Source organism: Salmo trutta, chromosome 20, assembly GCF_901001165.1.
Source record: "Salmo trutta chromosome 20, fSalTru1.1, whole genome shotgun sequence".
NCBI classification, from domain to species: Eukaryota; Metazoa; Chordata; class Actinopteri; order Salmoniformes; family Salmonidae; genus Salmo; species Salmo trutta.
The window spans coordinates 40,638,659-40,661,704 of record NC_042976.1 but is presented as its reverse complement, the minus strand read 5'-3'; the positions used below and the strand labels follow the sequence as shown (position 1 = coordinate 40,661,704).

The 23,046-nt window shown below is 41.3% G+C and overlaps 1 protein-coding gene across 1 annotated transcript in view; it reads right to left on the bottom strand.

Moving 5' to 3' along the window:
* Positions 1 to 1,735: 1,735 nt before the first annotated feature.
* LOC115156063 (potassium voltage-gated channel subfamily H member 7) overlaps positions 1,736 to 23,046 on the bottom strand; it is a 47,442-nt gene continuing 26,131 nt past the window's right edge. Inside the window, exons 8-16 of the mRNA XM_029703293.1 lie at positions 16,156 to 16,555; positions 15,821 to 16,020; positions 14,544 to 14,796; positions 8,083 to 8,288; positions 6,582 to 6,678; positions 6,219 to 6,443; positions 4,648 to 4,804; positions 2,903 to 3,086; positions 1,736 to 2,698 (exon numbers count right to left, since the gene is read on the bottom strand). Of these exons, the coding sequence (XP_029559153.1) occupies positions 2,441 to 2,698; positions 2,903 to 3,086; positions 4,648 to 4,804; positions 6,219 to 6,443; positions 6,582 to 6,678; positions 8,083 to 8,288; positions 14,544 to 14,796; positions 15,821 to 16,020; positions 16,156 to 16,555 (1,980 nt within the window). The 3' untranslated portion in view covers positions 1,736 to 2,440. The remainder of the gene's footprint in view (positions 2,699 to 2,902; positions 3,087 to 4,647; positions 4,805 to 6,218; positions 6,444 to 6,581; positions 6,679 to 8,082; positions 8,289 to 14,543; positions 14,797 to 15,820; positions 16,021 to 16,155; positions 16,556 to 23,046) is intronic.

Genomic DNA, 23,046 nt, shown 5'->3' with positions numbered 1-23,046 from the left:
GAGGAATCATGAGAGGATACCACTAAGTAGTAGACCAGGACTGAATGACCCAAACAGTTTGTGTTTTTATCAAGGTTGGTTTCTTGGCATTCATTGCTATGGTAATTAACTGTACTGCAAAGTGTGGAAAGGAAGTCGCAGAAGCTAAAAGTAGCAGTAGCAGCAGCAGAAAAGTTATTGGAAGTGAAAGATTTTAAGGCAGAAGAGTTACAGGAGGTGTTGAAGGAAGGAGTCCTGTCCCCCCAGGCTGGTGGCCAGGAGTAGGAACGATTAGGGCAAAGTAGTGGGATAAGGGAGGTGTTTAGTAGTTTTGGTTTTATAGTTGCAGGGTTATGTGTGGTGCAATTTTTTTTCTTCTTCCCGTTCTTTTTCTTTTTTGTTTTGTCACAATGTGGAATGTACATTCCGAACTGAGAAAGGCAGCAATTCACCAAAAAACGTCTAGTCTGCCGGAAATTCACACAAAGAAGAATTTTGCCGGTATTTTGAATTGATTGGCTATACTCCTGTTCTTGATTGTTTGAACTCCTGGAGCTTGCAAGTTCAGACTGGGGAATAATGTGTTTGAAGAGGAAGGTATGAATACCTTCCTGTTTGAAGAGGAAGGTATGAATGCTGTCCATCTTTTGTAGTTTTTAGCATGTTAAACTTTTATCTTTCGGTTTGTTTTTACCTGTCTTCTGAAAATATCCTAAACTTTTGATATCTTGGTCCTTTTGATTTTTAAACCTCTGAAGTGCACTGAGCGACTTCAGTCTCCAATCCATTGACCGTGTTAAAACATCTGTCCTGGCCAATAAACAGTTCCATGGCTTTTAAGTTGCAGGCCTTTTGGTTGTTGTTTTGCCAAATAGGGCCTACCTGTGAGTTCCTTGAAAAACATTGCATTATGTTCTGAATTCCTGTGCATTAGCGCCATCAATATGAAGAGTTAATGCTTTACACAGGATGGTTGATGTGCATTGATGACGACCATCCATGAAAAAATGATAATATAAAAGACATGGTACACCTGACCTTGTATTAAATATACTTTTTATTTCTTGAAATAGGCAAGGTAATTAGCTAAATCAATTGTACTCTATACATTGTGTCTGTAATCACTTCAGCGCAGAAACATTCCAATTATTTGTAGTGGAGTGTAAAAAGCATGACACGTTGAAAATGCATCAAAAACATACTAAAAAAAAATAGACCAACTAATTGTTTCTCTTTCCCCCTAGTTTGTGTGAATCAGGCCAAATTTCTGCAAAAGCTTACTAAGGACTTTACCACATATTTACTTTCCATGCAATACCTAGGCTACTCATTTCAGGAAATGTAAAAATAAACATTCATTAGTTGGAATATTGTGATTATACGTTTACTGTCTGCTACTCTGTTATATGTGTCCTTGTTTGGAAATGGACTAATGTGACACACGCGTTCTATAATTATAATACAGTAATCATGGAACCTAAATCCTTCCACTGCTTGAACGTTTTAGTGCTTTGGACATGCAAGTATACTGTCTTGTCTTCATTCATTTATATTGAAGAGAGAGCAAGGGCATTTGTTATCCCATACTGTAAATACTACAGTACACCATTGATAATGGATGCTAAATGCATGCATGAGACAAAATAATTGCATTGCTGAATATTCAAGCAGCATTTAGTGCAAAATACATTTCCCCCACGAAAAGATATGGTGGACCAAATCTTTAGAAAAAAGGTCAACCAATTGGACGTTCTTCAAAAGTAAATGCTTCAGTTTCATTTTATTGCTCCCATAGCTTCAGGACAAACATATGCTACCACTAACATTTCAATTGCACCCCATCCTTTAATGTATTCCTTAATAAATAAAAATACATTTACATATTTGTACATGTCTTTCCTATAAGATTTTATTCATGTGCATTTACTATGAGAGCAGAATACATTGGAAAACAATGTGATTGAGTTGATGTTGAGAATGAGCAGAGTGAGGCTACATAAAGCTACTGATTTGATTTTTGGATTTAGTTATAGGCACAATACACCATCTATATTTCCTGGGCCTATTGATAAGCTAACATTATATCGCTCCATGTGCTACATAACATGTAATACTATGTATGCATAATCATTTAGTAAAATAAGCTGCAATCTAAAACAAAGTCTGAAGTATATGGACAATGCCTTTCTGATACAGCTACTTGTGGTTCAAATAAGCAGTGCAAATAAAATAAACATACTACGGTGAAAATAAATGTACTGCCTTGTAAACCTACCAAAATCACACTTGCCTGTCAGAGGTCTGAATCAAAGCTACCATGCAACGTAAACAATCTGTCATGCAAATCATTTCAGGAGGAAAACTACAAGATACTTCACATATTGCAACGCAATTAAGAGAGAATGAAACCCTGAGTCACACTTCAGAGAAGACAGGCAAAATGAAAATAAGAGATCTTGCTCTATGGCCTTGGAGGTCCTGGGTCTGAGACTGGCCTATGAAGTCCTGTGTTGGGAGATGAGTCTGATAGCGGAGAGGAGTCCTCAATAGGAAGAAAGAGAGATTTGGAATGCTGATGCCCTGCAGGTTTGTTCTGTGTGTGTCTTTGTACAAGCAGTACTGTAAGGCTGTCCTCTATTGGTGAATCATCCATGTAAGCCAAGCCTGACAGCGAGTCTTTGGATTCCTGATGACTCCTCTCCAAGTTGAGTTCAGGACTCTGATAATGTAAAAGAAATAACAGCAAACACACACACACACACATTTCAACGTAAGTGTGTGCTTTGACCATTAGAAAGTGCCTCAGAACCCTTGGAGCTGGTCATCACTTTTCAAAAATGATATCCATTCCGTGTTTAAAAAGTCTTAGTCCTTGATTTCCATTGTCTGTCTGTTCTGTGGAAATCAACAGTTCAGTACGTACTTGTGGTGATGAATGGCTGAAGCAATGGGTGCTGGTCAAAGCAGCAATTGGCTGGACCCTAACAGCTGGCCTTTGATAGTCTGGACTAGCGGTCACAGTGCTGTAGGCAGGAGGTCCCAGTGTGGACTGCCTCTGCAGCAGCTGCAGGATGGTCTGAATATCTGATGTCATCTGGGACTCCAGCCTGCAAACACAGAATGCAGAAAATGAACGGCTACTCTTGGTTATAGGGACTGGAGGCTAATGGAAGACAAGTTCAACACCAATCAATAACCATACTGTCTCTAGGCTATCGTTGTTTTGCTTTTATTGTACAGTTGTTGTATGTGTCAAATTCTAGCACTAGGGGGCGCTTGTGATCTATGTTGACTTTACAGGATCATCATGGTTGTCAATTAAATCAAAAGGCTTGGGAACATGTTCCATCGGCTCTCTATGTCTAATAGTCCTACCGATTCTCTCTAGGAGTCATAATGAATCAGTAAGGGTGGGGTAACAATGTCTGGCTAACTCACATTACCGGTAGTCATAATGGATGCATATCCTCCTGCTGCTATATATAGAGCATTATCTGTGGTAATGCTGATGAATCATTGTAATTGCCCTTAGCAGCCATCCGTCAATCAGAAATAGTGCCATTATGCACATGCTTGGTAAAATGCCTTCATCATTTGTTCAGCAGGCCGTCACTCTTGACACATACGGGAAGACGGATTCTCTGCCATTCAAATAACAGACAACCTTGTTTCGTTTAGTGTAATATAATGGCTGTGTTGAGGAGACCAGCAATTAGAAATTATTTTAGCGCTGCTCCCCCCCCCCTTTGAACGATGGTCATTAGGCTACCGCTGAAATAGAGCCTAAATGGTGGAGACATGTTGCTAAAACCACACAAAAGGTAGCTGCTAATGGTTGGTTAAAACCCAGGGTCAGAAAGAGTGCACTGGATAATGTGAGTCTTTTGGAGACAGAAAAATGGGCCACCCGGATGCAGGAGCCCTCCAATGCGTTGTCTCCTATTCTGTGATAATTTCTGCTAAAAATACGGTACCACCTGCTGTTTGACTGTCTACTCTTGGCAGCCTGCTGGCTGCAGGTGTGTTATCTCTCCACTCAACCTGTTTGTCTGCCTCAGGAAATAAAGGGGGTTCAAATGTACTGTATTAATGCACATGGAACAAGTAGTCCATTTACATGTAATGTTGACATGGATGGAAATGAAGCTAGCTCGCTAGCCCGAGGCTAGTACTTTTTAGACCAGGCTAGTAGAAAATGTGCCAAACTAGCCCGAGATCCAGATGAAATGTTGTCTTTTCTATTATCGCATAGCAGATTTCAGACCAGGCTACTTTTCAGACCAGGCTAGTAGAAAATGCAGTCTACTAGTGCCCAAAATACTTCTAGGAAAATTATACTCAAACTATATTTTGGTATTTGTTTCATTAGTCCACTGTTGATACAGTCCCAATATGTTTTGCATGTCAACAATCAAGTTTTCAAGATATAGAACTTTCAAAATACAGAAAGTGTCACAGTATGAGGCATTTTACAAATACTATGATAGTTTTTGAGTGGTATTTTCCTTTAAGTTCCATCACTGGATGTTATAAAATTTTGTCTCCCTTCTGGCTCTCACATCTTATTATTGGTCTTTATAGCTGGAGTGAAGCTAGATGTTCATGAATGTTTGACATTACATTGTAGATGTCAGAGATGGCCAAAGGAGTGCAGTACAGCAGGCCAACCTGTTCAAGTGCTCTTCGAGCTGATCTAAGCGTTGCTCCACCTCTCCGTATGTGATTTCACTGGCATCGCCGTCCTCGCCCCTCAGGTCCTGCAATTGTGCTGACTCATCCAGGTAGTCTCGGGGCTTCTTGCAGACCCATTTGTCATTGCACAGATCTGGCAAGGGAGGGAAATACACATCCTTTATAAGCTCACATGTGGGTCAGAGCACAGGTGCCTGGTAATCACTAAACCATCCAACCATTGAAAATAGAACAACACTATTCTATTCATCTTTGGGTGAAAAGCTTCTGTATGTTGTTCCTTGTGTTTGTAATTTATTAGCCTAGCTAGTGTTTCAGGAGACAATGGTTCTATGTCGTGGTGGGACATTCGGGCTAACTCTGGTGTTATCTCTGCTAAACACACTGCTAATACGTGCTGTATACCCTGATTAATGCTGGTGTGGGTAAAAGCAGCCTTTTTTTTATGATTTGAAACAACTGACAGGCTGATAATGAACTTTAATCACGTTTATCTGTTGTAGCAGGAGCCTTTGGGATGCCCAGACTGAAATACACACTCCTCTTTCTGTGGTCTCTATTGTAAACATCAGGCCATTCATAGAACAATGTGAGCCTATTGGAATAGTCATCATCGCGAATTCTACGTGTGACTTAGTCAGCGACACACTGTTGTGTGTGTTGTAAAGACGCGTGAGTAACATTGATTTTCTCCATCAGAGCGTGGAAATCAATTGCAGTTCTCCTACAGACACTCATCTACAGTCACCTCAGGTAATGCTGTAAGCCTATTTCTTATAAGGTATTGAACTTCTGGGATGAGAACTAACTAGGACGTACCGTGCACATTTGGAGGGCGAGCATCTGTGCGAAAGCAGTGCAGCAGCTTTCCCTAAAGTCTCTAAAAAAAGGCTGCCTGTGACTTAAGCTGGTGAAAGAAACTGTTCCACTGAGACTCGTTTTGGTACACATTTCAGCTCCATGCACATGGCTCTACTCCGGGATTTACAGTGGGGTGGGGTTTGATTGATAGGCCTATATTGTCTTTGTGTCTTCGCTCTTAGCCTCCTACACAGGTGCATTTACTGTCTCACTGTTTCTGGATACTTCGTCTTGCACCCACCCACTGACACGGTGGGGTGTTTTTGGCTGTACAGTACGTGGTACTTTTCGTCACCATGTAGCTGAGGCAATGACCAAATCAGAGGCCTATCTTAACAGTATGACTGTGACAAGACACTGATGGGGGGGATAAGTGGATGATGTTCTATGATCCTCTTAAAAGGGATGTTTTACAGCGGTGGCCATCTCCCAACTGATATGAAGTCATCCCTCTTAGAACTCAGGGGCCCAATCAATGACCTTAACAGCACGTGGCCCAGGGACCGTACAGGCCGTACCGTACAGCTCATTTGAAATCCACTAATGAACTGTAGATCATTTTAGAAAGTAGTATGAGTAGAAAAATCTGACGATTAATGTGGGGACATTTAGTTTCTGTGCTCCAACAATAGACTTGGGTGTTAATGTGTGAGCACAGAAAGGGTTACGATTGTATTGCTGCTCACCAATGTTATCGTCATAAGAGGGAGTTCTCTCCATGATGTCTCCAGGGGGATTGGAGTCGAGCCCCAGTGCAAGGTCTTCCACCGAGGGACACCCCTGGATGGCCGACCCCATGGACATCTGCTCCTCCTTCCCTGATTGTTTCAGGTCAACTGAAGTTCTCTTTAGGCACAAGTAGGACTCCCTCTCCCTCCCGGAGTCATTTTCTGTTTCCTTGTTGCTTCCCCCTGTGGAATTGTAATCAAGACGAGGCAGTGGAACACTATTACAGAGAGAAAGCACTGAACTCCTCTGGGACTGAGAGAGCTGCTCAGTGAAAAATGACAAGAGGAAGTGCTCGTGCAAAGTGTGGATACAGAACTCGCCTTTAGTCGGATGTGGTGTGAAGGAGATCCTTCTTGTGATCTTTGTGCTCTTAACGTCTTCCTCTAGATCTGAGTCACTAGCGTGAGAATACGCAGCCTGCAACGATGGAAACGTCAGAACATACAATCACTGAAACTAGGCCCACCTCGCTAATGTAATATCATGCAATAAATATTACATAATTTGCTACAGCAACATCTAATTAAAGCCACAATGTAGCATCTCTATTTAATAGCGGTGGCCGTGAGCATAGTCAATGAATACTAAGTAATGTCAGTGTAGTCACATACCCTCAACATATACATTAACATAACGTCATAACGCATAATTGTCATCGTCATGCAATGACCTTTCCGAACATTAAGAAATACTTAAGAATACAGGGGGTGAGCTTTTAAAATATTATTACAGATTATATAACGTTTTGTTTATCCCAATCTCATATGGTAATTCTTATATTTTTTTGTTATAGTCAGGCCTATTTCATTGTCAAAATATGCTACAGAATACTGTATGTTTATTGACCATACAGTTTCGACAGAGGACCCAACAGGCTAGTGTTATGACCATGTGCACTGTTTGACGTACAAAAACATAAGCGCAACATGTAAAGTGTTGGTCCCATGTTTCATGAGCTGAAATAAATGATTTTCCATACGCACAAAAAGCTTATTTCTCTCAAAATGTTGTGCACAAATTTGTTTACATCCCTGATAGTGAGCATTTCTCCTTTGCCAAGATAATCCATCCACCTAACAGATGTGGCATATCAGGAAGCTGATTAAACAGTAGGATCATTACACAGGTAGGTGCCCCTTGTGCTGGGGACAATAAAAGGCCACTCTAAAATGTGCAGTTTTCTCACACAACACAATGCAACAGATGTCTCAAGTTTTGAAGGAGTGTGCAATTGGCATGCTGACTGCAGGAATGTCCAGGAATGCACAGAGATACCGTGATGAGATCCTTAGGCCCCTTGTCGTGCCATTCATCCACCACCATCATCTCATGTTTCCGCATGATAATGCACGACCTGTACACAGTTCCTGGAAGCTGAAAATGTCCCAGTTCTTCCATGGCCTGCATACACACCAGACCTGTCACCCATTGAGCATGTTTGGGATGCTCTGAATCGACAGCGTGTTCCAGTTCACGCCAATATCCAGCAACTTCGCACAGCCATTGAAGAGGAGTGGGATACCATTCCACAGGCCACAATCAACAGCCTGATCAACTCTATGCGAAGGAGATGTCATGCTGCACGAGGCAAAATGGTGGGCACACCAGGTACTGACTGGTTTTCTGATCCACGCTCCTACCTTTTTTTAAGGTATCTGTGACCAACAGATGCATATCTGTGTTCTCAGTCATTTGAAATCCATAAATTAGGGCCTAAATAATTTGTTTCAATTGACTGATTTCCTTATATGAACCGTTACTCGGTAAAATCGTTGAAATTGTTGCATGTTGCGTTTATGTTTTTGTTCAGCGTCGATATACCTTGCCATTCTCGTCTCTGAGGTTGAATGTCAGCTCCAGATTTGTCAGGAAGAAATCGGCAAACTCGGGGTACATGTCAAGCACCTCTAAGAGATCATCTCTCTGTATGGTATGCAGGTCACAGTAACTCAGGGCTCTGACGTCCGCATTGGACTTTCCAGGTTTGGCGTACAGATGGATCATTTCTCCAAAGATGTCATTCTTTCCTGGCGAGTAGAGAGAGAGAGGGAGAGAGAGAGAGAGAGAGAGAGAGAGAGAGAGAGAGAGAGATTGGAGATGAGGTTAGGTTCTTCTTAGAGAGAATTATCAGGAGAATACACCCAGACATCAGGAGAGCTGGTTGGAGTCTCAGCGAATAAAGGATGGTCATATAATCTCAGAAGATTAGGAGAATTGCTCTGGTCTGTCTGTGTGTAGACTAATGGATTGGACTGGTGTAGAGAAGGACGTCCTGTCTGGGTTTGCCTTTTGAGGATACGAATGCCTATCGAGTGCCTATTCTGTCTGTCTAACCGCCTGTTGTACATTTTTGTTAGTGTATCATCCACCCTTCACCAAATGTCATAATGTAAACACTTTTAAATGGACATGCATCCATAATTTCAAAGCTCCTTACATTGAATCACGTCTCATTTAAAAGCCCATTTCATAGAGAATGTTAAAAACTGGATTATATGTAGTAACATCTGTAAGTCCGGTCCTGGAGTGTCTTAACAAAATTAAACCAAAAATATTTAGGCCTATTAGGGTGTGGTGCCTGGCCTTAAAGGGCATCTTAAGAGACCTTTCAGTGGTGTCAATTCTTAATAAATGTCAACCCCTGTGCAGCATTTTGTGTGAATGAGATGCAATAGGTTGGACTGCTGTGTGGCTTTAAGTGACTTATGAGGAGTGGTCTCCAGCCTTAGTGTTCCAACTCAGCAGGGACCAGACGCCTCCAACATGGAAGCCTACACATAGCTCACACACCAGGGCTTTGTACCAGGGTTACAATAGAACAATAGTCTTCAATGGAATATTAGCATACAAACAATCGTCATTTTGGAGGGTTTTGGTTCTCAAAAGCATTTATTATACATACAAGTTGATTTCCCTATGGCTCATTGCAGTTTCACTTTCTTAAAAGTGTTCCCTGGGCAGATATGCTCTAGTGGCAGAATTCATTTAATTGGCTTTTGGAACGTTGCTGTGATATATCAATGTATTGTTTCCAAATATGCGGATCTATGAGATATGCATCTTCCAGTGTAATTCATATTATTGGTTTTGTATTACACAGCAGCTTTGGCCTGGTTCTGGCCTTATTATGTCAGGTCTTTCATGTGATGAAAGATGCTCAATTTAATCTAGGCTTAGCCTGCAAAACCTGGTAGTCTGTGGGTTTCAAGTGTGATATTACTGTATGGAAAACAATTCCTTACTACTCTCATGTGTAGGCCATTTTAATAACTACTAACCAATATTACCTCAGTGCTTCCCCCTAAGATTTTCTTTAGCAATGGAAGCTAATTTCCAATTGTACACATTTTGCCATGGCTTATGCCGTGTTCTTATGCTATCTGAGTGACTCAAACATTAGAACAAAAATCGATGGGGGCCCCATGCCATGACATTTTTGTAAATGTAGATTCTCCCTGACTGTTTAGTTTTGATTTTGGTGATTGTCGGTTCTCAAAGATAGTCTTATTTAAAATGATATTGCTCCATTATATTTTGTAAATACTTTATATCTGGTTATAGTCGGTTAGGTTTACACAAACGTTTTACCATCACAAATGTGTAATATTTTATTTTTCCTTTTAAGTGGCGGCCACGATTTAGCAGTGGCGGTGTGCCGCTGCCAAATGCATATAGGTGAAACACTATACCTATAAGACAATACTGCTAAGAACTGTTGACAATCAGATAACAGAAGATAACATCTCCTCCTTCTATTGTTTCTTATGCCTCTGCTAGGCCTCTGTTGTGTTCCTTCACTTTTGCAGCTATTAAAAGAGCAGTGGTGCAATGCAATGACAGCTGTTTCACTTTGCTCTTTGAAGTTGCCAAACAGTCTCACGCGGAGCCACTTATTATAAATGTCAGAGCCTCCATTCTGTCAGATGAACAATTCTAATGCAATAACGCTGTACCTACATATACAGAGCACATGTGTAAAAGAGACCGAGGTCTCAATATGTCTTCCCGGTTAAAATAAAAGGTTCAATCAAAGAAAATAAAAAATAAGACCTTAGGAATGGAGGTTTTACTATTATTGTTTAAGAATAATAAGAGAATAAGATAAGGCAGCTGGTATAAAATACATTCAGGTGTTCACGCTTACGAGTCCGGGTAGATGAGACAGAACACATTGTTGCAGTCAGTTGTCAGATTTGGACAAGAGAACTCCCACTGCAGGTGGGTCGGTGTTTAAATAACCAGCCATCTTTCCTCTGGGAGGTGACACTGTGTATCTCTGCCTGAGTTGACATCTAGATCTACACATTGCCAAATATCATATGAGCACGAAACCCTACACTGGCTAGGACGGAATAATTCAAATCAATAATTCAATTCAACCCATCCAGCAAACATGCCAAAACATGCTTAAAAAGCTACCAATCAGCATTAGCTGTCTTCCAATCAGCATGTATAAAGCCTGGAGTTTTTCCTGCTCAGATCACATGGTCAGAAAAACCCCCTGCCCCTAACCAGGCTCCAAACTAACCTTTCCCCTGGTGGCACCAGCCCATAAAATCATTCACAATGATACTTAAATAGTTTGATTCAAGAAATAAGTTGTTTCATCTAACACACAGGTGTCAAACTCAGTCCATTGAGGGCCATGTGCTGCGCGTTTTCACTCCCCCTTGTGCTTGATGGATCAATTCAAGTTCACTGATTAGTTAGGAACTCCCCTCACCTGGTTGTCTAGGTCTTAATTGGACACATATTGAAAGCAAATAACAAAAACCAGGAGACACTCCGCCCTCCATAAAATGCATTTGACACCTGTGATCTAACATGTCCAAGCAGCAGGAATGCATAATTCAAGATATTGTATTGATCCTCGCTATATGAGCCACGTTACGATTCCCACTTCGTGGGTTAACCCTATTGGTGCGGGTGGGTGTTTGCCTTTCATGCCAGCGACCTGGGTTTGCTTTTCCGAACCCACCTTTTGCTGCATTGGTGTAAGAAGTGAAATGGTGGGCATGAGTCATAGGAAGGCACAGCCCGGACGAGTGAGGGGGTTGAGTATTCAATGCAGTGGAACTTGCCTTCCTGTTTGGAGTGGGCAGTGTAGTGATTCTTGCTATATATGCCACCTTACAATTCCCACCAAGTGAGTTGACCCTATTGGTGTGATGTGTAGGGTGTTTACCTTTCATGCCAGCGATGTGGGTTCGCTTCCTTGCTCCACTATGGCTACATTATTTTGATGAGCAACCAGTGATTTTCATGAATTTGGGGGATGACAATTAGGCCACTGTTGCGATATCAAAATAGTGCTCCAGAATTTGACTCCTTTGTTCAATAGATTAATTTGCTTATATCTTTTTTTGTGTACTCACATCACATAGGCTAATTATTTGGGGAAAATTCACCATCTGAGGAAGTGGAACGTGCTGACAATGCACATTGACACGGTCGCCAGGTGTACGGTGTTTCCTCCGACACATTGGTGTGGCTGGATTCCGGATTAAGCGGACAATGTGTCAAGAAGCAGTGCGGCTTGGCTGGGTTGTTTTGGAGGACGCACGGCTCTCAACCTTCGCCTCCCCCGAGTCCGTAAGGGAGTTGCAGCAATGGGACAAGACTGTAACTGCCAATTGGATACCATGAAATTGGAGAGAAAAATGTGTAAAACATTTTTTATAAAAAAATAAAACTTCAATGGGTAGTAGAATAGGCTAGAATATAATCAGAACAACAGTTTTCAGCTGTGCTAACATAATTGCAAAAGGGTTTTCTAATGATCAATTAGCGTTTTAAAATGATAAACTTGGATTAGTTAACACAACGTGCCATTGATAATGGGCCTCTGGACGCCTATGTAGATATTCCATAGAAAAAGCAGCCGTTTCCACCTACAATAGTCATTTACAACATTAACAATGTCTACACTGTATTTCTGATCAATTTGATGTTATTTTAAATGGACAAAAAATTGCTTTTCTTTCAAAAACAAGGACATTTCTAAGTGACCCCAAACTTTTGAACACCAGTTTCTTCATACAGTTGAAGTCGGAAGTTTACATACACCTTAGGCAAATACATTTGAACTCAGTTTTTCACAATTCCTGACATTTAATCCTAGTAAAAATGCCATGTCGTAGGTCAGTTAGGATCACCACTTTATTGTAAGAATGTGAAATGTCAGAATAATAGTAGAGAGAATGATTTATTTCAGCTTTTATTACATACACTCAATTAGTATTTGGTAGCATTGCCTTTAAATTGTTTAACTTGGGTCAAACGTTTCGGGTAGCCTTCCACAAGCTTCCCACAATAAGTTGGGTGAATTTTGGCCCATTCCTCCTGACAGAGCTGGTGTAACTGAGTCAGGTTTGTAGGCCTTCTTGCTCGCACATGCTTTTTCAGTTCTGCCCACAAATTTTCTATAGGATTGAGGTCAGGGCTTTGTGATGGCCACTCCAATACCTTGACTTTGTTGTCCTTAAGCCATTTTGCCACAACTTTGGAAGTACGCCTGGGGTCATTGTCCATTTGGAAGACCCATTTGCGACCAAGCTTTAACTTCCTGACTGATGTCTTGAGATGTTGCTTCAATATATCCACATAATTTTCCTCCCTCATGATGCCATCTATTTTGAGAAGTGCACCAGTCCCTCCTGCAGCAAAGCACACCCACAACATGATGCTGCTCCCCCCCCCGTGCTTCACAGTTGGGATGGTGTTCTTCGGCTTGCAAGCATGCCACTTTTTCCTCCAAACATAACGATAGTCATTATTGCCAAACAGTTCTATTTTTGTTTCATCAGACCAGAGGACATTTCTCCAAAAAGTACAATCTTTGTCCCCATGTGCAGTTGCAAACCGCAGTCTGGCTTTTTTATGGCGGTTTTGGAGCAGTGGCTTCTTCCTTGCTGAGCGACCTTTCAGGTTATGTTGATATAGGACTTGTTTTACTGTGGATATAGATACTTTTGTACCTGTTTCCTCCAGCATCTTCACAATGTCCTTTGCTGTTGTTCTGGGATTGATTTGCACTCTTCGCACCAAAGTACGTTCATCTCTAGGAGACAGAATGCATCTCCTTCCTGAGAGGTATGACAGCTGCGTGGTCCCATGGTGTTTATACTTGCATACTATTGTTTGTACAGATGAACGTGGTACCTTAAAGGCGTTTGGAAATTGCTCCCAAGGATGAACCAGACGTGTGGAGGTCTACAATTTTTTCTCTGAGGTCTTGGCTGATTTTTTTTGATTTTCCCATGATGTCAAGCAAAGAGGCATTGAGTTTGAAGGTAGGCCTTGAAATACATCCACAGGTACACCTCCAATTGACTCAAATACTGTCAATTAGCCTATCAGAAGCTTCTAAAGCCATGACATCATTTTCTGGAATTTTCCAAGCTGTTTAAAGGCACAGTCAACTTAGTGTATGTAAACTTCTGACCCACTGGAATTGTGATACAGTGAATTATAAGTGAAATAATCTGTCTGTAAACAATTATTGGAAAAATTACTTGTGTCATGCACAAAGTAGATGTCCTAACCGACTTGCCAAAACAATAGTTTGTTATCAAGAAATTTGTGGAACGAGTTTTAATGACTCCAACCCAAGTGTATGTAAACTTCTGACTTAAACTGTATATATATATATATATATATATATATATATATATATATATATAACATTCTATTGGTTGCAAGAGTTGTGTATAATAATTGAAATTAAAATATTCAAAGTTTTGAATCCGGCGTCGTTTTGCATAACAGTTCATAAACAACGTGCCATAGAATCAGTACATCAAAAATCTATTTTGAAATCTAAATGGCACAGCTTTCAATTTGTTGGTCCTTAAATGAAACTGCTTTGTTTAAAATGTAAATGTTTTATTTAACCTTTATTTAACTAGGCAAGTCAGTTAAGAAGAAATTCTTATTTACAATGATGGCCTACACCAGCCAAACCCGGATGACGCTGGACCAATTGTGCACCGCCCTATGGGACTCCCAATCATGGCCGGTTGTGATACAGAAAGCTGAGGCCCTCCTCTCTTCAATGGTTAAAAATCCAAAAAACAGAACATTTTGAGTGAGCAGATAGAATTTGCAGCTCGCACCGATGCAACCAATTAAGAATTGTACTCTCACAGCCAAGTCAAAGGGTTGCAAAATGCGACTAAATGGTCGCAGTCTGGAGCCCTGCCTAATAATAGCATATAATAAAAATTTTACTGACCACATGACCAGGAAAAAAACACCAGTTTCTATAGTTCACATGCATTTACCCAGAATGGCTACCACAATGTCATCTTTCAGGATCTCTATGGAGCCCCGAGACAGGAAGTAAAGTGCAGTTAGGACGTCTCCGCTGTGGACCAGGGTGTCCCCTGGGGGGGCGTGGGTGGTCTGGAAGCGCATGGCCAGGGCTCTCAGGCAGCCCTTGGTGGCTCCGTGGAAGGCCTTGCAGCTCTCCAACAGAGCCTGGTTGAGGTGGAGGCAGATATCTGCCTGCAGACACTCAGGGAAGCCTTTTAACACCTACAGTGTTTGTAGAGAAATGAAACAATTATAGAATGCAACCACGATGGATTCACCTCAGGAGTCAGGAAACAGTGTTTCACATGTATGTTGTCATTGTTATTATCACCCTTCTCAAATGGTTAGTATTTCAATATGGTTTTATCTCCTGGAATTTAAAATAGGCTACCGGTTGTGACAAAAACAATAACAGAATATACTTACCTCTACAATACATGCGAATGAATCTGGGCTAAACTATTCCCCTGTTGCCCCACAACAGTGTTTCAGTGATGCAAATGCACATTCTATAAAACACAGGCCGTTAGGACGTTTTTCACAATGAAAGATGCAGTAAGTTGTCCAAAGTTTTTCTACAGTATGCTGTACTTGAAAAGGAAAAAGCACTACTGTATCCTTCAAGCAAGCTCATGCATCCACATGCACACTTTTTAGTATTTAAAAAAAAATCGTTTTGCCTGTATATCGTTGTATTTGTGTGACTGTCCTTGTCTATCAGTGTTTTGTTACTTTGTTACTGTTTTTTGTGGACCCCAGGAAGAGTAGCTGCTGCTTCTGTAAAAGCTAATGGGGATGCAAATAAAGCCAATCTGTGACATATGCCCTTGGCCTCAGCTCAAAGCACTCGGGTAATTGTAATCTGGCATGCATGTGGAAGCTCAGCGTTGGGCTGTTGGCACACAGGAGATGGTATGGAAACTCAAACACCTCACTCTAAAACTGAATAGAAAAGTGATGATGATGGATTATGGTGTTGCTGGTTGTCTACTGTCTACACATGGGCTAGTATGATATTATGATTTAAAAGCCAAACAAAAACGTAAAGCAATTAAGCTTAACATGGAAATGGTTTACATTCATACTTTCACATATGTACCTCCTGCTCTTACCAGTGTAGATGTTAATCCATTTGAAAAGCAGAAATGAAAAAAAACGTTTTTTTGAACATTTTGCATGAGGATCACATTGGCAAGCAATAGGATTGAACTATGTTGGTATGCTGAATTGAGGTTTTGCTGCTTACCGTGTTCATGTCGATGCCATTCGTGTAGGTCCAGGAGTGTTGGAAATACTCCTCCAGCCGCTGCTTTAGTGGGTTGGGGATCTGGTGGAAGCGGATGAACTCTCGAACCCGGAGCATCTGGGTGTGGTACCTGGCCGTGCCCGAATACAGCCGCTGGATGATAGCTGACACGTTACCGAAGATGCTGGCATACATGAGGGCTGCACAACACACAGACAAAAGTAAAAGTCACCAGTCCTTTGTGCTAGCTATTAGCACAATGAATCTTGTGAATGTTAGTTAATTCTAACATTCCGAGCAGCTAAGTAAAAGGAAATGGGAAGTATCAGACTCACAGCCAATCAGCATGACACAGATGGAGAAGATCTTTTCTGAGTTGGTATTTGGGGAGACATTCCCAAAGCCCACGCTGGTTAGACTGCTGAACGTGAAGTAAAGTGCTGTGACGTATTTGTCCTTGATGGAGGGCCCAGAGCTAGGGTCACTGAAGTTATACCTCTTGCCAATGGACACCCCAAGATTGTCGAGCCAACCAATGTTGTGCTCCAGGTAAGGCTTCTCCACATTGCCAATGGCGTACCATATGCAAGCTAGCCAGTGAGCGATGAGTGCAAAGATGCACATGAGTAGTATGAGTACAGCCGCTCCGTACTCAGAGTAACGGTCCAGTTTCCGGGCAACACGCACCAATCGCAGAAGTCGGGCTGTCTTCAATAGGCCAATCAGAGTGGTGGTCTAAAGAGACAAGACATGGTACATAATTAGCAAGGTCTCCAGTAATAAGAGAGATATGATCAGACGTTGTGAAAGATGTTCCTTGCATTCACCTTTTACCAAACATGAATAAGACATTTTATGCAAAGTTGGTACTGATTTACTGTATTTGATATCACAAAGATGCATTGGAAATATATTTCAGCGCTCAGCCATTACCAAAAGATGTTTTACCAAAAAAGAGTCAACGTCACTTCATCAACATTAGTAATGACTTTTCTCTAGACTCCTCTCAACAGTACAATTCAACGATTCTTAATCTTGGCAACTTTCTATGTAATGGCTCTGGTCAATGTCAAACTAACACGGAACTGTGAAACAAAGAGCACGCAGATAAAATCGGATTTATTGATGTTTAGGCAGGAGGAAAGTAGCACAATGAACGAGTCCCAGGGAGGTTGCTGCTCGCTCTGTCTCATCAACAATGGCTCGAGCAACAGTTATACAATTGTCACCTCCAAGGAGATAATTTATTTACCTGACAATTATAATATGTCCCTGGAAAGTGAGGCTAGTAGCTGCGTTTGGTTATATTCAGAGGCTCTTTAACGGATAAAACTGACAGTGATTCTTATGTACAGTACCAGTCAATAGGGTGGACACACCTACTCATTCAGGGATTATCTTTATTTTTTACTATTTTCTACATTGTAGAATAATAGTGAAAACATCAACTATTAAATAACACATACAGTTGAAGTCGGAAGTTTACATACTAAAGTTGGAGTCATTAAAACTCATTTTTCAACCACTCCACAAATTTCTTGTTAACAAACTATAGTTTTGGCAAGTCGGTTAGAACATCTACTCTGTGCATGACACAAGTCATTTGTCGAACAATTGTTAACAGACAGATTATTTCACTTATAATTCACTGTATCACAATTCCAGTGGGTCAGAAGTTTACATACACTAAATTGACTGTGCCTTTAAACAGCTTGGAAAATTCCAGAAAATTATGTCATGGCTTTAGAAGCTTCTGATAGGCTAACTGACATCATTTGAGTTAAATGGAGGTGTACCTGTGGATGTATTTCAAGGCCTACCTTCAAGCTCATTGCCTCTTTGCTTGACATCATGGGAAAATCAAAAGAAATCATCCAAGACCTAAGAAAAATAATTGTAGACCTCCACAAGTCTGGTTTATCCTTGGGAGCAATTTCCAAATGCCTTTAAGGTACCACGTTCATCTGTACAAACAATAGAATGCAAGTATAAACACCATGGGACCACACAGCCGGCATACCTCTCAGGAAGGAGACGCGTTCTGTCTCCTGGAGATGAACATACTTTGGTGCAAAAAGTGCAAATCAATCCCAGAACAACAGCAAAGGACCCTGTGAAGATGCTGGAGGAAACAGGTACAACAGTATCTATGTCCACAGTAAAACGAGTCCTATATCGACATAACTTGAAAGGCCGCTCAGCAAGGAAGAAGCCACTGCTCCAAAACCGCCATCAAAAGCCAGACTACGGTTTGCAACTGCACGTGGGCACAAAGATCATACTTTTTGGAAAAATGTCCTCTGGTCTGATGAAACAAAAATAGAACTGTTTAGCCATAATGACCATTGTTATGTTTGGAGGAAAATGAGGGAGGCTTGCAAGCCGAAGAATACAATCCAAACTGTGAAGCACAGGAGTGGCAGCACCATGTTGTGGGGGTGCTTTGCTGCAGGGGGGACTGGTGCACTTCACAAAATTGATGGCATCATGGAGGGAGGAAAATTATGTGGATATATTGAAGCAACATCTCAAGATATCAGTCAGGAAGTTAAAGCTTGGTTGCAAATGGGTCTTCCAAATGGACAATGACCCCAAGCATACTTACAAAGTTGTGGCAAATTGGCTTAAGGACAACAAAGTCAAGGTATTGGAGTGGCCATCACAAAGCCCAGACCTTAATCCTATAGAACATTTGTGGGCAGAACTGAAAAAGCATGTGCGAGCAAGGAGGCCTACAAACCTGACTCAGTTACACCAGCTCTGTCAGGAGGAATGGGCCAAAACTCACCCAACTTATTGTGGGCAGCTTGTAGAAGGCTACCCGAAACGTTTGACCCAAGTTAAACAATTTAAAGGCAATGCTACCAAATACTAATTGAGTGTATGTAAACTTCTGACCCACTGAGAATGTGATGGAAAAAAATAAAAGCTGAACTAAATCTCTCTCTACTATTATTCTGACATTTCACATTCTTAAAATAAAGTGGTGATCCGGGTTGGCGCTCCCCTTGGCTTGTGCCGTGGCGGAGATCATTGTGGGCTATACTCGGCCTTGTCTCAGGATGGTAAGTTGGTGGTTGAAGATATCCCTCTAGTGGTGTGGGGGCTGTGCTTTGGCAAAGTGGGTGGGGTTATATCCTGCCTGTTTGGCCCTGTCCGGGGGTATCGTTGGACGGGGCCACAGTGTCTCCCGACCCCTCCTGTCTCAACCTCCAGTATTTATGCTGCAGTAGTTTATGTGTCGGGGGGGCTAGGGTCAGTCTGTTATATCTGGAGTATTTCTCCTGTCTTATCCGGTGTCCTTATCCGGTGTCTCTCTCTCTCTCTCTCTCCCTCTCCCTCTCCCTCTGCCTCTGTGTGTGTGGACCTGAGCCCTAGGACCATGCCTCAGTACTACCTGGCCAGATGACTCCTTGCTTACCCCAGTCCACCTGGCCGTGCTGCTGCTCCAGTTTCAAATGTTCTGCCTGTGGCTATGGAACCATGACCTGTTAACCGGACGTGCTACCTGTCCCAGACCTGCTGTTTTCAACTCTCTAGAGACAGCAGGAGCGGTAGAGATACTCTGAATGATTGGCTAGGAAAAGCCAACTGACATTTACTCCTGAGGTTGCACCCTCAACAACCACTGTGATTATTATTATTTGACTGTGCTGGTCATCTATGAACATTTGAACATCTTGGCCATGTTCTGTCATAATCTCCACCCGGCACAGCCAGAAGAGGACTGGCCACCCCTCATAGCCTGGTTCCTCTCTAGGTTTCTTCCTATGTTCTGGCCTTTCTAGGGAGTTTTTCCTAGCCACTGTGCTTCTACACCTGCATTGCTTGCTGTTTGGGGTTTTAGGCTGGGTTTCTGTACAGCACTTTGTGACATCAGCTGATGTAAGAAGGGCTTTATAAATACATTTGATTGATCCTAACTGACCTAAGAGGTAATTTTTACTAGGATTAAATGTCAGGAATTGTGAAAAACTGAGTTTAAATATATTTGGCTAAGGTGTATGTAAACTTCCGACTTCAACTGTATAGATGTCACGTCCTGACCATAGTAAGATGTGACTTTCTATGGTAGAGTAGGTCAGGGCGTAACAGGGGGTGTTTTGTGTTTTTCTATGTTTTCTATTTCTATGTTTAAGTTCTAGTTTTTCTATTTCTATGTTGTTGTTTTTGGGGTTGATCTCCAATTGGAGGCAGCTGGTCTTCGTTACCTCTGATTGGAGATCATATTTAAGTAGGGGTTTTTCTTCCTGGGTTTTGTGGGTAATTATATTTTGAGTAGTGTTTGTTTCTCGCTGTGTCAAGTGTTGTTGTTTTGTTTATTCAGTTATTTGTGTTTAGCAAACTTTCACGGATTTAATAAAATGTGGAACTACAACCACGCTGCACTTTGGTCTGCTCCTTTCGACAGCCGAGATAATAGAAGAAACCAAAAAAGTGTTAAATAATTCTAAATATATTTGAGATTCTTCAAAGTAGCCACCCTTTGCCTTGATGACAGCGTTGCACACTCTTGGCATTCTCTCAACCAGCTTCATGAGGTAATCACCTGGAATGCATTTCAATTAACAGGTGTGCCTTGTTAAAAGTTAATTTGTGGAATTTCTTCCCTTCTTAATGCATTTGAGCCAATCAGTTGTGTTGTGACAAGGTAGGGGTGGTATACAAAAGATAGCCCTATTTGGTAAAATACCAAATCCATATTATGGCAAGAACAGCTCAAATAAGCAAAGAGAAATGACAGTCCATCATTACTTTAAAACAAAAATTTCAAGAACTTCTAACATTACTTCAAGTGCAGTCGCAAAAAACATCAAGTGCTATGATGAAACTGCCTCTCATGAGGACTGCCACAGGAAAGGAAGACCCAGAGTTACCTCTGCTGCAGAGGATAAGTTCATTAGAGTTACCAGCCTCAGAAATTGCAGCCCAAATAAATGCTTCACAGAGTTCAAGTAACAGACATCTCAACATCAACTGTTCAGAGGAGACTACGTGAATCAGGCCTTCATGGTCAATTTGCTGCAAAGAAACCACTACTAAAGGACACCAATGAGAAGAAGAGACTTGCTTGGGCCAAGAGACATGAGCAATGGACATTAGACCAAAGGAAATCTGTTCTTTGGTCTAATGATTCCAAATTCAAGATTTTTGGTTCCAACCGCTGTCTTTGCTAGACGCAGTGTAGGTGAACGGATGATCTCCGCATGTGTGGTTCATGGAGGAAGTGTGATGGTGTGGGGGTGCTTTTCTGGTGACACTGTCTGTGATTTATTTAGAATTCAAGGCACACTTAACCAGCATGGCTACCACAGCATTCTGCAGTGATACGCCATTCCATCTGGTTTGCGCTTAATGTGACTATCATTTGTTTTTCAACAGGACAATGACCCAACATATCTCCAGGCTGTGTAAGGGCTATTTGACCAAGAAGGAGAGTGATGGAGTGCTGCATCAGATGACCTGGCCTCCTCAATCACCCGACCTCAACCCAATTGAGATGGTTAGGGATGAGTTGGACCACAGAGTGATGGAAAGGCAGCCAACAAGTGCTCAGCATATGCAGGAACTCTTTTAAGACTGTTGGAAAAGCATTCCACGTGAAGCTGGTTGAGAAAATGCCAAGCGTATACATAGCTGTCATCAAGGCAAAGGGTGGCTACTTTGAAGAATGTAAAATATATTTAATACATTTTTGGTTACTACATGAATCCATATGTGTTATTTCATAGTTTTCATGTTTTTACTATTATTCTACAATGTAGAAAATAGTAAAAATAAAGAAAAACCCTTGAATGAGTAGGTGTGTCCAAACGTTTGACTAGTGCTCTATGTGTGGCTGAGTCCGTGGTGTGGCTGAGGGATTGTATGTTTGTTGAATGGCCTTAGATTTCAGAGTTGAAGCTGCAGTGAGACATAGCTGCAGGGCATTATGTGAAACAGGTACAATTGAAAACATTGATAATTTCCTCCAATTCTATGCATTTTGCCATGTTCTTTTGCTGACACTTAATACCAAAATGTTTTTGGAATTTTCAGTTCCACTCACTGTCTAGCTGATTATTTTATTTAAAATGATATAGGTCCATGATCTTTTCTACATACTTTATATCTGTTTTTTACACTGAAAGCTTTTTGGCCGCTAGACTAATTTACCAATCTACATTTTTTTTATCTGACATGGGCTAATTTCATGGCTATCAATTACTGACATGAAAAGAATAAAAACTGCTGATGCACTTGCAACAAGTTTTTTTTTGTTGTTGGGGGGGGGGGGGGGGGGGCCTTCAAAAGGGGTGCGGCTCACAGGCCACCAGTTGCCCATCCCTGATCTAGCTCCACATAGGGCTTATGTAATCAACCTGGTCTGAGCTGATGCTAACGTTAGCTAGCACTAGGGGGTAAGGTTAGGTTTAAGGTTAAGGAGTTAGGTTAAAGGGTTAAAGTTAGGGTTAGGGAAAGGGCCTAGGGTTAGGGGAAAAGTTAGCTAACATGCTAAGTAGTTGCAAAGTAGCTATTTAAGTAGTAAGTAGCCTAGTTGCAAAGTTGTTCAAATGCTAAAGTTGTCTGTGATGAGATTCGAATGTGCAACCTTTGGTTTGCTATAGACCCATCCATCCACCCCGACCAACCACCCTCCTTTGCCTTAAGTAACCTTCTATCTTATGTAACCATACCGAACATAACATATCATATTAATTTGAGTGTCCTGGATTTAAGTTTACTATGTTACGTCTAATCTATGAGACCACTCTGATATAATAGCACAACAAGTCCTTTACCAACATAAAATAGACTCCATATTAACAAGCCCTCTAAAGCCCAATTTTAATAACTCGTCAAGGAGTGCAAGTCAGGCCAAAATACACAATGCAACATGCAACAATTTCAAAGATTTTACTGAGTTACAGTTCATATGAGGAAATCAGTAAATTCAAATACATAAATTAGGCCCTAGTACATGGATTTCACATGACTGGGATTTTTGACATGCGTTTTTCTGGATTTTTTTGTTGTTATTCTGTCTCTCACTGTTCAAATAAACCTACCATTAAAATTATAGACTGATCATTTCTTTGTCAGTGGGCAAACGTACAAAATCAGCAGGGGATCAAATACTTTTTTCCCTCACTGTATATATACTTAACCTTTATATAAATAGGCAAGTCAGTTAAGAACAAATTCTTATTTACAATGACGGCCTACCCAGACGAAAACCTAACCCA